This window comes from Eretmochelys imbricata, chromosome 6 (assembly GCF_965152235.1).
Source record: "Eretmochelys imbricata isolate rEreImb1 chromosome 6, rEreImb1.hap1, whole genome shotgun sequence".
NCBI classification, from domain to species: Eukaryota; Metazoa; Chordata; order Testudines; family Cheloniidae; genus Eretmochelys; species Eretmochelys imbricata.
The window spans coordinates 91,797,887-91,813,841 of NC_135577.1; the positions used below are offsets into that span (position 1 = coordinate 91,797,887).

Sequence of the window (15,955 nt, forward strand, 5' to 3'; positions counted from 1 at the left end):
GAAATTATAAAATTTTATTTTTCAATAAGACGTTTAAGAAAGTAACACTTAAAACACTGAAACCTCTCTAATGCATTATTCAAAACAATCCAGTTATAGTTATTTCTAGCTTCTCACACTCCTCCCCCCTGAAAACCTGGCTAAGACAGGGTCAGGAGATTTCTCAGCCCCAGAAGTGGAGTTTAAGGGTGGAGAACTCTTCTGCTAACATTCTTCTCATAACTCATTGATAAATACTGAGCACCGACAGTCAGGTCATGCTGAGGAATCTGACCTGCAGGGTCCAGCACCAAAAAAACCCCCAAAAGAACTAGCAACAAGCCACTGCTGACCGGTGAATATATCATCAACACACATGACAATAAGGCTACAATGGGATCCAAGTATTGAAGCTTTGGCTCCAAACCGATAGGGCTCCAAATCACAGACAGAGGAGCAGCTCCTATCAGCTCAACTCCCTTTACAGGATAGATCCAGAACGGGGCAATAATATGCACACAAAATAACATGTTTGGCCAGGAGGACATCTGATCTGTCTTGAGCCTTGACTACTACATTTTGCAGATCAGTGAAGTACCTACTAAAAGGAAGAGGAAGCAGCTATTCCTGCACTTCCTTTGGCACCCCTTCTCTCTTTAGCATTGTTCTGCAAGCAGCTATGACCACAGCCCTTCATCACTCTCACATTCTTATCAGTCCAGAGCTGTCCACTGTTCGCCCTGCATAAAACCCGTAGGAAAGGCCTTGGCAAATCCTTCTCTATCACTTATAAGTTCCAAGAGAGGTACTAGGAACTGTTCTGAGATGGTCAGGAAGGCAGTGAGGGAGCCTTTCCAAGGATCTCAGATTTCTGCTGTGGCAATTCCAGGGCTTTCTATGATGGTTCTGGAGAACCAGCACCTCCATATCACACTGATCTTTGTGTCAGACCTTATTGGTACAGTGGTCTCGTAACGACAGAAAGCTCCCTACAGAAAGTTATTGAAACTTAAAACTCTCACTCTGCTGATGTGTGTGCTGGGTGCAGACCTGGGTGAACCTGATGGAAACTCTCTTTAGGTATCCCTAGGTAAAGGCTACTTCAATTCCATTTCCGAGCCACCATCAAGCCCAGTCCTATCTTAAGTTACAGATGACAGAAGAGATGCTTGGGTGAATCCAAGGGGAATGCATTCCATACACTGTTGCTAGGAAATTAAAAAGAATCACCATTTTAGTGTGGCAGATGATGATTGGGCGCACCCCCTGGTGTTGGCAGCAAGTAGCCAACTTAAAAAAAAAGCCCACACAAGTCTCAAAACTGCACCTGATCTTTCCCAGATCACTGAGGAGCAGCACACAGAGACAAGTAAATAAGCGGAAGTCATGTTGATTCCTGCAGTGTAAGAACATCACAGCTAGAACATCTGCCAGAGGGTTGCAGGACCAAATAGGTAAGGAAGTTAATTGCCCGGGTCCCTTTAAGAGAGAGTGCAGCCAAAGAATAACTGGGCATCAGCCAGTAATGGAGTCCCATGGAGTAGCAATGCAGGGAAGGGCTCAATCTTCCTGGCCCCCTCATGCTCCAGTTACATTGAGGATGGGGGGAAATGGAAAGGAAGTTTCCTGCGAGCCAACTGAGGCTCTGAATGCACAATTTCTGTATTCTGCATTCAGTCCAGCTTGTCTGAGGGGACCCACACAATCCCCCTCTCTCAGGCACTGGAGATCTCCAAGCCAAAGCTAGCCAGCAGACAGAGGTGATCAGATGAGCAAAAGGGATTGGGTAAGCCATTTGCCAACCACAGGACATCTTCGGAGAGCAGGGAGAGGCGGCCAAGCAGCTTCAGGGCTCCATCTCGATATAGCCTGCGACCTGGCAAGGGAATGGGAAGGACATGTCAGATGGAGACTGGAGCTTCGTGCTCAAACTCTTTGCGCAGACACAGGGCAGCTAGCATATGCTGCACAGTCAGGGAAGCAAGGGTGTATCCACACAGACAGCCTATACAAAACAACGTGTCCCTCTTCGTACCTGGCTACTCTAGCAACAGGCACCCTAGACTGCTGCTGATATATGGATTCATGCGCCGGCACACACAGGAGCTGCAACACACACCGCAGTCATCATGCAGCTGTTCACAAGGAAGCTCTTGCTAGTAGCACTCAAATTCCCAGAGGTGAATTTAGGCCTCTACTTGAAGAGGCTTGCCTACCACTGGCTATGAAACTGACATGCCTTAACCGTGTCAGCCCAATGAGCCATAGGCTCGGGGGAAACAAAATTTGACTTGTGGAGACTCTTTGCACTCTATTCCCACCACACCCCCAAAGAGCCCATGCTGAGCTGATCTTGGCCTCAGAGGGCGTAGGAGCTGGATGCCGTTACTTGCAGAGCCTCATCAACTCAACTCCTACAAATAGTGTGACGCTTGCAGAGGGTATCACCTGGAGGTGAAGTGGGGTGCCTCCTACAGATGGTCTATGCTGCCGCGAAGGATACAAAGTACCAGGCCAGAGGAGCTAAGATCTCAATGCCAACTGCCTGTGGGGCTGTTCCAGGGCATATGCTAAGTGAACCCAAGGTGAAGTGTTGGGCAACAAGAAAGTAACATTCCATTCTACTTTGATTTCCCCCTAAAAACTATTATCAGGACAGGCAGAACTATTGTACCTCCTCAATAGCATAAAATAGAGATCTTGTCACCTCAGCTGGGGAGGACAGCATTTCCCCACAGTACATCACTCAGCCCCTACTGGGCACAGATCCGTGGAAACTGCATGCTGCCACACCCAGAGGCCCACTCCTGCCATGGTGGAGACACACTGCCCACCATGATGAGCTCCATTTTGCTGTACCACACATTTCCCTCCTAGCATGGTGGGGATAAGCTCTCAGGAGGCCCAATGTTGCCACACTCACCCTCTTTGTTCCCATTCTCAATGGGCTCTGCAGAGTAGAAGATATAATCAACTGTAGCTCCAAGGCCCATGGGCATGGTTGTGACCTCAGGGCGACCTCTCTGGGGCAAGAAGTGGCTATAGGCAGAGGTCAGATTAAGGCCATGCTGGATAACACCTGGAAACCTGAAGAGAAGAAACAGCTCCCCCATTCCCTCACATGGGAGAGGGGATGCAAAGCTCAGTGTTGGAATCTAAGCAAACTAAGCCACTTTCCTGATGCAGCTGTTTGTAGACTATTTCTACACATATTTTTCAATATATTTTAATGCTTATATCAGTGAGAGACTATTAAGGCCATTTCTACTAAGACATTGAGTGGACAGGGGCTCCCTCACCACCAACATACAGTTCTGCCAACACACTGCATTCCTGACCTGCAGCACCAACCCAGTGTTGGCATGGAAGCTCCCAGCTGCTCGTGCAGCCTGGTATGGATCTGGCCAGTTGTAGACAGATTTTTCTGATTCTTTCCCATCCCTAGTGTGTTCTTTTTCTAGCCTGGGAGAAGGGACCATGGAATTATTTAAACCTTGACATTAATTTAGCTTCCTGTGCCCATTTTCCAAGCACCCCACCATGGCCACTCCAAGGAGGGGTGCCACTAACTTCACATGGCCCAGCTGAAGTTTCCCTCCCTCCAGGTTACCTTGGGAAGAAGAGCTCTGGATCAGGATCATTCACCATGGTGAGATGCTTGGGCCAATGTGCAGGACGATCTAAAAAGGAGCAGAGAGATTCCAATTTGACATGCCACTGGTCCTGAAGCAGTTTGTTCATTTTGAGTTTGAAAGTTCCTCCCAGGACCCAAAAGGTCTCTTATTGCAGCGCCAAGAGTCCTCCTGACCTCCTGGATAGGCACCCTCAGGAGTGACAGTACATGCTGGAAAGTCAGGACAAGGTTCCAAAGCTGAATGCAAACTGTCCTGGTCTCAGACAGGAGGCCTAGGTACAGTGGTGCTGAAAGAGTAACAAGTTGATACCAGGCCAAAAACAAAGCCTAACCCCTACCTCCCTCCCCCAAAAAGTCAGTGGGACGATCCCAGGAGCAAATTAGTGCAACCAACTTATCCAGGTCAATCAGCTCCTGTGCATAGAGCTGTGGACATTACCTTTGCCCAGAGGCCGATCCCTGTGGCCCTGTACTACAACCTCTGCTGTCAGAGAAACTCAGAGAGTCACAGAATTGGGATCATGAAATGGGTTGCCAGCCCAGAGGAGGTAGGGAATGAGGAGAACAGAACCAAACATGTCAAAAGGCACAGAGATGAGGAGAGGTTCTGCTTCATTAGTAGCAGATCTAATGCCAGCTTGTGGTCACCTGCTGATGCCTCCCATATTAGCACTGAGGCAGCTCAGGTGCCACCATGAATTTTTTCCAGTGGATCTGGAAGCGCAGAAGGAATGGAAAAATACTTGCCCTTTTCCAAAACAAAGGGAGGACAGAAAATAGACTGAACCCTCTCTTCCATTCCTCTCCACACAGGGTGTAAAACACATAAATCAGCAAAGCAAGACTTGCTATGCAAGGAGCAGGTCAGTAGCTGAGAGCTGTTGCTGAGCCCTTATGGAATCCACTTGTGACCATGGGAATATGATGCAATGGTGGGCTCCCACCTTCCCCAGTCCTTGCCTTTTCTGGGACTCATCCAGCCAATCACAAGCCAAGACTGGTCTCCGCTTGCTGGCTTCAAGTCTTGCCAAAGGCAGCTCATGCCGCAGAAAAGATGTTGAAGTAGGGAGAACTTGCTCCAGTACCTGGTTTAACATCTGTCACACCCTTCTGCAGAATCAGATGTGCAGGTCGTTCACAGGCAGCATCACAGAAACGGAACTGAAGCAGGAAGTCCCGGCTGTACTTGCGTCTGTCTGCAGCGCAGAGCCAGTTCAAAGGAAGGAAATAACCAAGAAGTCAGCTCTCTCTTTAGGTTTCCATGCCAAAAATACTACCAGAGTACATGAATGCCATGGTGATGGGCACAATATAAGAACCTGAATATAGAATAGACATGGTGATAGAAGAGGACGAGACTGTCTAGACTGCATCCCAGCTACTTTAATACCTATTGCTGATGCACCCATCACTGTGGTATCTGGGGGTTCCACAAATTAAGAGCTTCCCCTTCCCAAAATATGGTCTACAGTGGCAAGATAGCAGTCAATTTCTAAGCAAGGCATTTGGGGTGTTTATGACACAGATGTTGGAGGAAACCCCAGCCTGAAGGGGGGAAAAAGAGATATGGGTTCAGCCTGATTTCTAGGGAGTTTATATCCACCAAGCTTCCACCAAGAACACCCTGATCTGGGCTTCATATGCTGAAGCATCTCTGGAGAGCAGTGTGAGAGCCTAAATGGGCTCTACATCACATAGCGCTTTGAAGAAAAAGACAAGGCCCTTCAAGCGTATCCCAAATAGGACTACGATATGTGAAGTACCGTGGGACATTCAGCTTCCAGCAAGTGCAGGAAGATGGCAGAAACCCAGGCTGAGATGAGTTGTGGGGCATACAAGTGATACAGTTCAAATCAGGTACTCTGAGAGGAGAGAATCCATGTCAAGGAGAGTGCCTGGTGCAGCACATTCCCCAGTTCTGCCCTGGAGTTGTGTCAATGTCCTGCCAAGAGTGGAGACCGCAGCTCAGTGAGAGGGAGCAAGACCCACACAATAATCATCTTCGTTGAGCCCACGTTCACACCACAGCTCACCTGATTTCTTTGGCTGGCAAAGAGTGACATATTGACAGTTGTCCGTTATACCCAGACAGCTGTGCCAGAGTGGGGTCTGCAGCTTCCGCTGGTGCAGCTGCTGGGAGAAGTCTTCCTGTCCAGAAACCTGCATCAAGGCAGCAGGGTAAAGGTGAGGGGAACAAAGCACCAGGAGGAAAATAGTTAAAGCGAGGCCAGCAACGTGCACAGCCCCCACACAGAACCAAACCCCAGCACTACTACTGGCACAGAAGAAGGATCATGTAAATCTGTGGTGCAGCTACTAGCTGGGGAACATGTAGTAAAACGAAGGTGTGGGAAAAGAAAAAAAAAATTCTGTTTGAAATATTTCATTCAAACCATTTTGAAAGCGAGGTTGGTACGTGTTTGGGTGCACAGCCACAGAGAGTACGTATAAAGGAGCAGTGCTTGCATGGGTGTATATTTCAGGAACAGAATTAGGTTTAGGCCCAACCTTTAGAGAATATTTCCATGAATATGGATTTGCACCTCCCCCTACAGTTACTATCACCCAAGTACAACAGCGATGGATGAGTGAAGGACAATGATGAACTGACCAGTCCAGTTTCACCACCTGAGCTAACATCACAAACAAGCAACATCAGCGGTGAAAAAGAAACAAGATTTTAAAAATTCTCTCTGCTTTGGTAACCTCCACTGTTATCACAATGTACTGTACGTCTATAAATTTGCTGCTGAGTGGGGCTCATTCTTTATGAGAGGAAGTAGCCTTATAATAGTGATCAGAGACACAACTATATAAATACTCCACTCCCTCCAACCCAAAGAGATGCTCCATGACATTCCCTGTCTACACCTACCTTCCAGGCTGGCATCCCATGGTAGGAGAGCAGACCATTCCGGATGAACTTGTACAATGGAGAGTCAGGCACAGCGTTCAGGTCTCCACACAAGATGACAGGACAGTAGCCGCGCTCAACAGTTTTCACAACCTTGTCAACCTCTGCTAGGAGCAAGGCCATCTGTGCAAGTTTGATATCTCCTCGGCGGGGATTATACAGCACGTGAGTGTTAGCCACACACAAAGGGCTTGTTGCCTTCTGTCCTACATCCTCTGGGAGTAGAGGTTGCAGCAGCAGCACCAGACCCACATTGTCTCTGTTTAAGATGTCCAGGCCAGGCCGGAAATATTCTACAGGGTTGGCACTGATCAGCTGGAACCTGCTGTGCTTGTAGCAAACTGCGCAGCCATCTGTCTTTTTTCCTGTTCTCCGTTTGTATAAGCACACAAAGCCTGAAAAAGAACCACCATCCATCAGGAGGGCCCAAATGGCCAGGAGCCTTGGCTCCTCTTTAGTAAGATGTAGCAAAGTATAGGAAATCTGTTTTGCAGGGTTTAAATAGCACAACCTATGGAGCTCCCACTACTCCCCATGGTAGACTGTTCCGCAGTCCAGCAGACCTCACTGGCAGGAAGATTTTCTTAATACCCAGTTTGAATTTTCCTCTTGCTCATTTTCGGCCCATACTTCTAGTTATGCCCTAATCAATCTCTCGTCCTCTGGCTCATGCCCTTGTAGGCAGTACTGTCCCGTTAGCCATCATGTACTATCAAGTGTCTTTTGTTCTCTCTATATAAGCCAGGCCCCTGATGAGTTTTGTTGCTTTCATCAGCCAATCTGGGGAAGAATCGGTCACAACAGGAACAGGACACCAATTGAAAGGGTGCAGACAGCTTCAGAAATGTGGCCATCAAAACCTGGGGTGGGGACTACTTCTGTAAACAGAAGTATAGCTCTGGAGCTATCGACATGGAGTGTTCTCAGCAAGTCTCAGCCAAACCTGTAGAAAAGAGAGGGACATACCCATCATCCTGAATGTTGGCTCCAGCTGCTCCCAGTAGTGATTCTCCTGCACTTCCTGGAGACACAGAACCTGCAAGGAAGGCAGAGACCTAGCTCACTCTGCCATTGTTTGGCAATTGCTTTGGGGAGTTTTTGTGGAGAGGGGAGAGGAGTTGGGACAGTGAGGGAAGAGAGGGAAAAACAGTTTCCCACACTTAACCCCTTCACCAAGAAATGCTGTCTAAGCAACTTTTCCTCCAGCTAGAGCACTGGCTCTCAACCTTTCCAGAGGACTGTACCCCTTTCAGGAGTCTGATTTGTCTTGTGTACCCCCAAGTTTCATGTCACTTAAAAACTACTTGCTTACAAAATCAGTCATAAAAATGCAAAAGTGTCATAGCACACTATTACTGAAAAATTGCTTACTTTCTCATTTTTACTATATAATTATAAAATAAATCAATTGGAATATAAATATTGTACTTACATTTCAGTGTATAGTATACAGAGCAGTAAAAATAAATCATTGTCTATGACATTTTAGTTTGTACTGACTTTGCTAGTGCTTTTTATGTAGCCTGTTGTAAAATTAGGCAAATATCTAGATGAGTTGATGTACTCCCTGGAAGTCCTCTGCTACCCCCAGGGGTACACGTACCCTTGGTTGAGAACCAATGAGACAGAGCATGCAGGACAACTTCTGAAGCACATACTTCTCCTTCAGTTATCCAGTGGGGAAGCAAGAGTGAAATAAAATTCACTTCTCATCCTTAGCGGTGAGCACACTTCTTCCTCAGCATGCTAAGCTAGCCTGAGGAACACAGAAGTAAGCAAGGAACAGGAAGTCCACCCTCATGTAGGCCTCTTCTCTGGGCTTGTTCCAGACTGCCCTATAGGCTCTGCCTCCTCGCCAAGGACTGCAGCAGGCTGTCCTGCTCCCACTTCTATTAGGAAAAGTTGAGCCCCTCCAATCAAAGAATAGATCCTAGTAAGGTTATAGGAGCCAGTGGGCACATAACCAGGGACCCTAATAACTCCAGAGGCACTGGCTTCACACCCCAAAAACTCTGGTGATAGCGGACATGAAAGGGCCTGGGTAGTACTCACATCAGGGTCCCAGTGCTGGATTTCCTGCAAGAGGTTTGGGAGACGATAGCTCCAGTCCAGGATATCTGGTTGGCAATGCAGGTAGAGATCACGGCTCTGCTCCACCAGGTCCTGGGCCAGAATGTTGTAAGACATGACTCGGAATTCAAACAGAGGCCCATTCTCTGAGCCCAGCTCTGGAACCGCAAACCGTGTAGAGAGATCCTCCCAGTCCCTCCATAAAATCTCTATATGTAAGAGAGAGGAAGACAGGTCAGATATATGCTGGGTATCCTTCCCTGTCCTATTTCCTGGAATGCCCCTGCTAGCTGGGGCACTGGGATTAGCTGTTCTCTTGTTCCCTGAATCTGGGCATTTTGTACTCTACATCAGCCCTCAGACGATTTTCTTTGATTAATCTGAATAGCTGTCAACAGGGATGGAATGGCAGGGTCCTAGTGGGGAGAAAATGTTTTAGAAAAACTCAAGCCATTCTTTGGAAGCCATCTCCAATATGAAGTGGGCACTTATGTTAACTTCACAGGAATTGTGATTAGCAACACTAGCCAACCCAATAATGCCAGAAGTCTTGGCCTTTCCATCAGGAAAGATTACTTTTATCATTTTCATTACCAGATGCAATCATCCTGGCATGGAAAGATGCAACCTCTGCCTAACAAACAGCAAGTGCAGACATACCCAGCTCACCCAGGATTTAGCATCCACATGCAGGGAGATCAGAAAGTTTTGTTACACTACCTCATCGCAATCTAGCACTGCATGCTCAGAATCAAAAAAGGCTGTATTACTACTGACCGTGGTAAGGTCTCTCTGCTGGAAAAGGCTGGAATTGTCCTGTGTCATAAAAGGGCCAGGCTGTGGCCTCCACTGGCACTATCTCTGTGTCATGCACTAAGCTCCAGTCCAGCACAGCAGTATCTTCATCCTCCCTTTCCAGGGCTGAAGGGGTGCAGCCACTAATCTGGTGATCGGTCTGTGTCCTTACAGCTGGCCATGCTGCAATGCCCACCATAGCCACACTTTCCTCTTCTGGTAATTTTGCCAATGTTACTGCAGCATGCTCCTTTGGTCCTAGAGATATTAATGTATGTAGCTCATTGTCTTGCTGATCACTGCACCATGTGACCTCTGAAGCCACATTCAGATTGCTAAGGCTGGTCATCAATAATTCTGAGCCTTCCAGCCAGTCACAAGGCACTGTGTCTGACACCTTCGCCACCACGAGAGGACTCTCACTGCTGTGTAGCCCACCAGCTTCCGCCTCCAGCTGCTGCTGCAGCAGGGCTTCCTGCTCTTCTGGGACTGACCTCCTGCTGGGTACAGAAGAGATACCCCCTACCTGGGTGGTCGGGCTCTTCGCCAGAAGCACATTCTTTCGACACGTAAAGAAAGCATCTGTCAGGAAGTCAATACAAGACAATGGTTAAAATCCACGGCTCTCTTCACTTATTGGCTTATTTAGGCTAGAGAAATCAGTTACAATTTGGTGCTATAGAACCATCTGAATACATCAAGAGCACTGAGTGGCTACTCAAAAAAGATGCATAGTTATAGTTCTGAGTAATTAAGGCTGCCTCTTGGACCATATTCTGACTTTAGTTATGCCGGTACAATGCCATTGACTTCAGTGAGCTGGTACTGGTTTAACTGAAAGTGAAATTTAAGCTGGTTTTATATTATTATTTATACAATGCAATAGGTGGTCAGCAGAGCAGCATCTAAGCCAGAGGTGGGCAAACTCCGGCCCACGGGACCATCCTGCCCGGCCCTTGAGCTCCCAGCCAGGGAAGATAGTCCCCGGCCCCTCCCCTGCTGTCCTCCCTCCCCCACAGCCTCAGCTCGCTGCGCCACCCATGCTCTTGCCCGCCACTCTTGCCGGGCAGCGCGGCAGGCTCCAGCCGTGCGGTGGGGCTGCGAGCTCCTGCTGCTCTGAGCGGCATGGTAAGAGGGCGGGGAGTGGTTGGATACGGGGTGGGATCCTGGGAGGGGGTGGTCAGGGGACAAGGAGCAGGGGAAGTTGGATGGGTTGGGTGTTCTGGGGGGGGAGCAGTCAGGGGACGGAGAACAGGGGGGTTGGATACGGGTTGGGACAGTCAGAGGACAGGGAGCAAGGGATTTGGATAAGGGAGGGGTTCCAGGGGGCAGTTAGGGGTGGGGGTCCCAGGAGGGGGAAGGTTGGATGGGTTGGGGGTTCTGAGGAGACAGTCAGAGGGAGGAAAGTGGGAGAGGGTGGATAGGGGGCGGGGGCCAGGCTGCCTGGGGAGGCACAGCCTTCCCTACCCAGCCCTCCATACAGTTTCACAACCCTGATGTGGCCCTCGGGCCAAAAAGTTTGCCCACCCCGATCTAAGCTATAGTACTGCCCTTCTTTAGCATCTTCTATACAAACACAGATACAGATACATTTAGCCACATGGGACAGAGACATCAGGAAGGAAGTTCTAGCAGCTGACCTTTGGAATGGGTGAATTTTCAGGAAATGAACAAGGGGTCCTCAGCTGGCAGCATGTTTAGATACCAGGAATTTCCATAATTGCAGAGACCCAATATAGAAGACCCATTCCACATTGAATTGTCTTTTCAAATGCATATAAGAAAAGGAGTGGAGAAACGAACAAGGAAGCACAAACATGGAAGTTAAAGATGGAAAAGCCCCATTAGTGAAAACACTACCATGAAAGAAACCATGGTCTGAGAATAGGAAGCCCATGATATTCACCCGATGGCAGTGACTGACATCTGTAATGGGCCAAATACTTCAGTGCATGCTCAACACAAGAAGATACTAGTTTCACTAGTATTTCCCCTTTATACTCTTCAAGATGATAAAAGCATTTGTGTTTTTGCTAGTATCTCTGTGCAACCATATCCCCATTACTGATTAGCATATTGTGTTCTCTGCAAATCATTCATTTTCTATCCCTCTTTAACCTGGATATTGCTCACTGGAGATTGAGGAGTAAGAATGGTAAGAGAAATGAATGGAACTACAAATCAGAGTTTGTCTACACATAAATGCTTTTCCAAAATAAGGTAGGGTGTGAATTTAGAATGGATTAGGTATTTCAGAGTAACTGCATGTGTAGACAAGCGCTTATAAAAATGTATTTTTAAATATTCTCAAGGCACTTGGTTTCGGATGCACCCTATTTTATTTTGATGGGGGAGGATGTATAAAGTGGAAAAAAAATTAAAATATAATTTTCTAAAGACATTCCCCTTGAAATTGTTTGCTTTAAGTACATTCCCCCAAGAAGAATGATCTACTGCAGTGGCCCCCAAACTTTTTACCTCGCCCCGCCACCCTTACCCTTGTCCACACGCTGCCACTCCCAAGCTGGGAGCGGGGCCGTGGCTCTGGGAGGGGGGAAACACAGAAAGGGTAAGGGGGCTGAGGCTAGGGCCACAGCTTGGGGTGGGAGCGGAGCCTCGACCAGCAGCTGTGGCCGACAGCTGAACCCCAGGTGCAGGGCTGGTAGCCAGGACCCTGGCCATGGGGCCAGCGGCTGGGAGCAGATCCCTGGACATGGGGCTGAGAGCAGAGCCCCGGGTGTGGGGCTGGCAGCTGATCCCGGGGTGTGGGGCCAACAGCGGGAGACAGGAGCAGAGCTGAGTGGCACTCTCTCTCCACCCCTCGTGGGGGCTGGCCCAGGCCCCAGCTGCGCCTCCTAGGGGGGCATACCCCACAGATTGCGGACCTCTGCTTAAAAAAAACAGGCAGCAGTGTATCTACTGGAAAGACAGGCTCCCCAGGCTAGTGCTGACTATTAGCAATCGAGCAATCAGAATTAGAGTTTCCTGAGGTCTGGAGGAGCTGCTCTCCCTTGTACACAATGGTCAGGGCTGGGAGGAGGACCTAGAGATGGTCTCACCTGACCACTCCACCAAGCCTCCACTCTCTCTTTTAAACCCTCCTCTGATTAGCTGTCAAATTAGATGACTACTAATCCTTTTACTCCTTTAAAACAAACAGAGAGAGAAACTGAATAATTGTTCAGCCAGCTCTAGAGCACAGCTTCAGATGCCTCTTAGCCCTGCCTCCATCTGCCTAGAGCTCAAGCTCCTCAGGGCAGGGACATTGTCTTCTGATGTGAAAGCACTTAGATCACTGCTAAACAGTGCTTAAATTACAGAGGGACTGGAGGGAGGGCTGGACAGTGGGCCCCCTTACTACTTTTAGGGGCTACCTCACTTCTTTAGTCTCACTACTGTTTAAATTAAAGCAAGATACCTGACATTCAGGGCCCTCCCATGATTTTAACACTGTTGCTAGGCCTATATAAACAATAATAATCAGGCAAGGGGCTATCCAAAACAGCCTGGGAGAATTTGGTCTCCTTGGGGTTCCTCGGTCTCCCCAGAGTTCCCTGGTCTCCCCAGAGTTCCCTGGGGAGAGCTGGGGGAGGTACCTAAGAGAGCCTGGGAGAGCTGGTCTCTCCAGGAAACATCAGTGAGAGCCAGGTTCACCCCATGCTCGGGAGTTGAGGAGGGTCACTCTGAGGAGGAGGAGGGACCTATCACCCCAGGCCCAGGAGCTGAAGGGCATTTCCCCAGGGTGAGGGGAGGCCTGATATCCCAGGCTAGGGAGCAGAGGCGGGTGGTTGCCCCAGGAGGTGGGGGTCGGGGAGGCCTGTCACCCCAGGCCCGGGAACTGAGGGGGGGGGGTCGCCGGGGAGGCCTGTCACCCCAGCCCCAGGAGCTGAAGGGGGGATGGCTGGGGGGGGGTCAGGGAGGCCTGTCACCCCAGGCCTGGGAGCTGAAGGGGGGAGTCGCAGGGGGGCGGTAGGGGAGGCCTGTCACCCCAGACCTGGGACCTGAGGGGGGGGGGGTCGCCCCAGGAGGTGGGGGTAGGGGAGGCCTGTCACCCCAGCCCCGGAAGCTGGGGGGGGGTTGCCGGGGGGGTAGGGGAGGCCTGTCACCCCAGGCCTGGGAGCTCGGGGGGGGGGTGTCGCCCCGGGAGGTGGGGTAGGGGAGGCCTGTCACCCCAGGCCTGGGAGCAGAGGGGGGGGTCGCCGGCGTGGGGGGTAGGGGAGGCCTGTCACCCTAGCCCCGGGAGCTGAGGGAGGGGGGTAACGGGGGTGGGGGTAGGGGAGGCCTGTCACTCCAGGCCCGGGAGCTGAGGGGGGGGTTCACCGGAGGGGGTAAGGGAGGCCTGTCACGCCAAGCCCGGGAGCTGAAGGGGGGGTCGCTGGGGGGGGGGGGTCGGGGAGGCCTGTCACTCCAGCCCCGGGAGCTGAGGGGTGGGTCCGCTGGGGGGGAGGTCGGGGAGGCCTGTCACCCCAGGCCCGGGAGCTGAAGGGGGGGTCACCCCGGGAGGTGGGGGTAGGGGAGGACTGTCACCCCAGGCCCGGGAGCTGGGGGGGGGTCGCCGGGGGGGGGGTCGGGGAGGCCTGTCACCCCAGGCCGGGGGCTGAGGGGGGGGGTTGCCGGGGGGGGGGGTCGGGGAGGCCTGTCACCGCAGGCCTGGGAGCTGTGGGGGGGGTCGCCGGGGGGGGGGGTCGGGGAGGCCTGTCACCGCAGGCCTGGGAGCTGTGGGGGGAACCGGGGGGCTGTCACCCCAGGCCCGGGAGCTGGGGGGGGGGTCGCCCCGGGGGGCTGTCACCTCGGGCCCGAGGTGATCTAGCTGCTCCACGACCCGCCAGTCAGGGAGGGCTGCAAGAGCGTCCACAGGGCCCGTGGTCCTGGCTGCAGCCCTGGGCGCAGGCAATAGCCTGCCGCCGTCCTCCCGGCGGGGCCGGGGGCGGGGCCGCACGGGCCGTGGGAGGGGTCCGGGGCGGGGGGCTGTTACCTCGAAGGGCCCGGAGGAGCCGCGCCGCTGGCAGCAGCAGGTAGCAGAGCACGGTGCCGATCATGCCGCCCAGCCCGGTCCTCTCCCAGCCCGGCTCCGCCTCGACAACAACTTTATTGGGAGCCGCCGGCGGCTCGGCCCGGCCTTGGCACAGCGCTGCCCCGCGCCCCCGGCATGGATTCCGCCCGTCAGTCCTGGGGCCGGAGACCGAGCGCGGCGGGGAGCAGAGCTGGGGCGATGAGGCCTGTAAACTTTCCCAGGAGCTCCAGGGCGCCTGCTCTCCCAACCTCTGTGTGGATGAGTCTGCGTTGTGAAGCGGTGCTGCGTGTGATCCCGTTTGGGTATCCGCCCATCTCACACCTAGGGTTGCCATTCAAGTTCCTGCACCAGCGGGAGGGGAGGGGACAGCTGGGGGTTGCGGGAGGGGTGTGTGTACCGAAAGTGGTATTTGGGACGGTTCGGGAGTGGTATTTGGGGGATGCTGGATGGATGTGTGTGTACTAGGAGGGGTATTTGGGGGTGCTGGAGGGGTATATGTATTGGGAGGGGTATTTCGGGGTGTTGGAGGGGTGTGTGTGTGTACAGGGAGGGATATTTGGGAAGCACTGGAGGGGTGTGTGTGTACAGGGAGGGGTATTTGGGGGGTGTTGGAGGGGGCATTTGGGGGGGTGCTTGTGGCCTCACTCTCGAGGTTGTGGGCAGTGTCGTGCTCCTTGTTACAGTGGTAGGGCAGTTGGCGCAGGCCCGGGACACAGCACCAGCCTTCAGGCAGCACAGCCCTGCAGGGCTGTCACCCTCCCTAGGGTCGGGAGCATGGCCCTGGCCCGCTCACCCGTCCTAGCTGGGCTCTGAGGCCCCACGGCAGGGCAGGTAGCCCGATGGAGAGGTGCTTGGTGGCTCCACTTATTTGGCAGGCCAGGATCTGACAGCTGAGGGTGCATGGGAAGGGACCAATTGGGACATGGAGATGGCTCTTTCTGAGTGGCAACATCAGATCCACAAAAAAAAAAATCCCAGACATTTCCTCTTATTTGAAAAATCTGCCTGGATAGAGATCGGTAGACTAAAAAAAAGGTCATGTCTGGGACGACCTGGATGTATGGTAACCCTAATCATACCTGCTCAGAGCTGTGTGGTGTCCCATGGAGGCAATCAGGCAGGAGCAGCATATATTACACCTGTCTGGGCTGTATTGTACATTACCTTAATAGTGCTGGATTTTTATCAAAACTGGGCCTAAACAAGAATTCCATCAACTCCAAATGGGCCCTGAATTCACGTACCTAACCACCTTTTCCACTCACATTGGTTACAAAAGATTGTAATATCTGGCTGCAGAAACATTTCCTAATGCCGTCTAATCCATCCTGTAAGGTGTGTGCAGAACAGTATATCAAGACCATGACGATGCACTAAAGAAAATCCTAGAATGCCCCCATATTAAACAGGGACAAGATCAATTTTTTAAAATCTACTTAAAAGTCTTTGGACATGTATTTTCAAACAAGAGTCATCTCATATCCTTCGAAAATCAAAACAATAAAGCATATAGTCTTACTGAACAATTGCAGATATTAAGTCATTTTAG

General features: G+C 51.3%; 1 protein-coding gene across 1 annotated transcript; it reads right to left on the minus strand.

Moving 5' to 3' along the window:
* Window positions 1–1,694: 1,694 nt before the first annotated feature.
* On the minus strand, window positions 1,695–14,446 carry ANGEL1 (angel homolog 1). The gene is made up of 10 exons (XM_077820359.1): window positions 14,368–14,446; window positions 9,375–9,974; window positions 8,580–8,806; window positions 7,494–7,563; window positions 6,489–6,922; window positions 5,647–5,773; window positions 4,699–4,809; window positions 3,590–3,659; window positions 2,903–3,066; window positions 1,695–1,855 (listed from the first exon to the last, which is right to left on the minus strand). Exons 1-10 carry the CDS (start codon window positions 14,429–14,431, stop codon window positions 1,695–1,697), a joined length of 2,028 nt encoding a protein of 675 aa, XP_077676485.1. The 5' UTR covers window positions 14,432–14,446.
* Window positions 14,447–15,955: the final 1,509 nt, after the last annotated feature.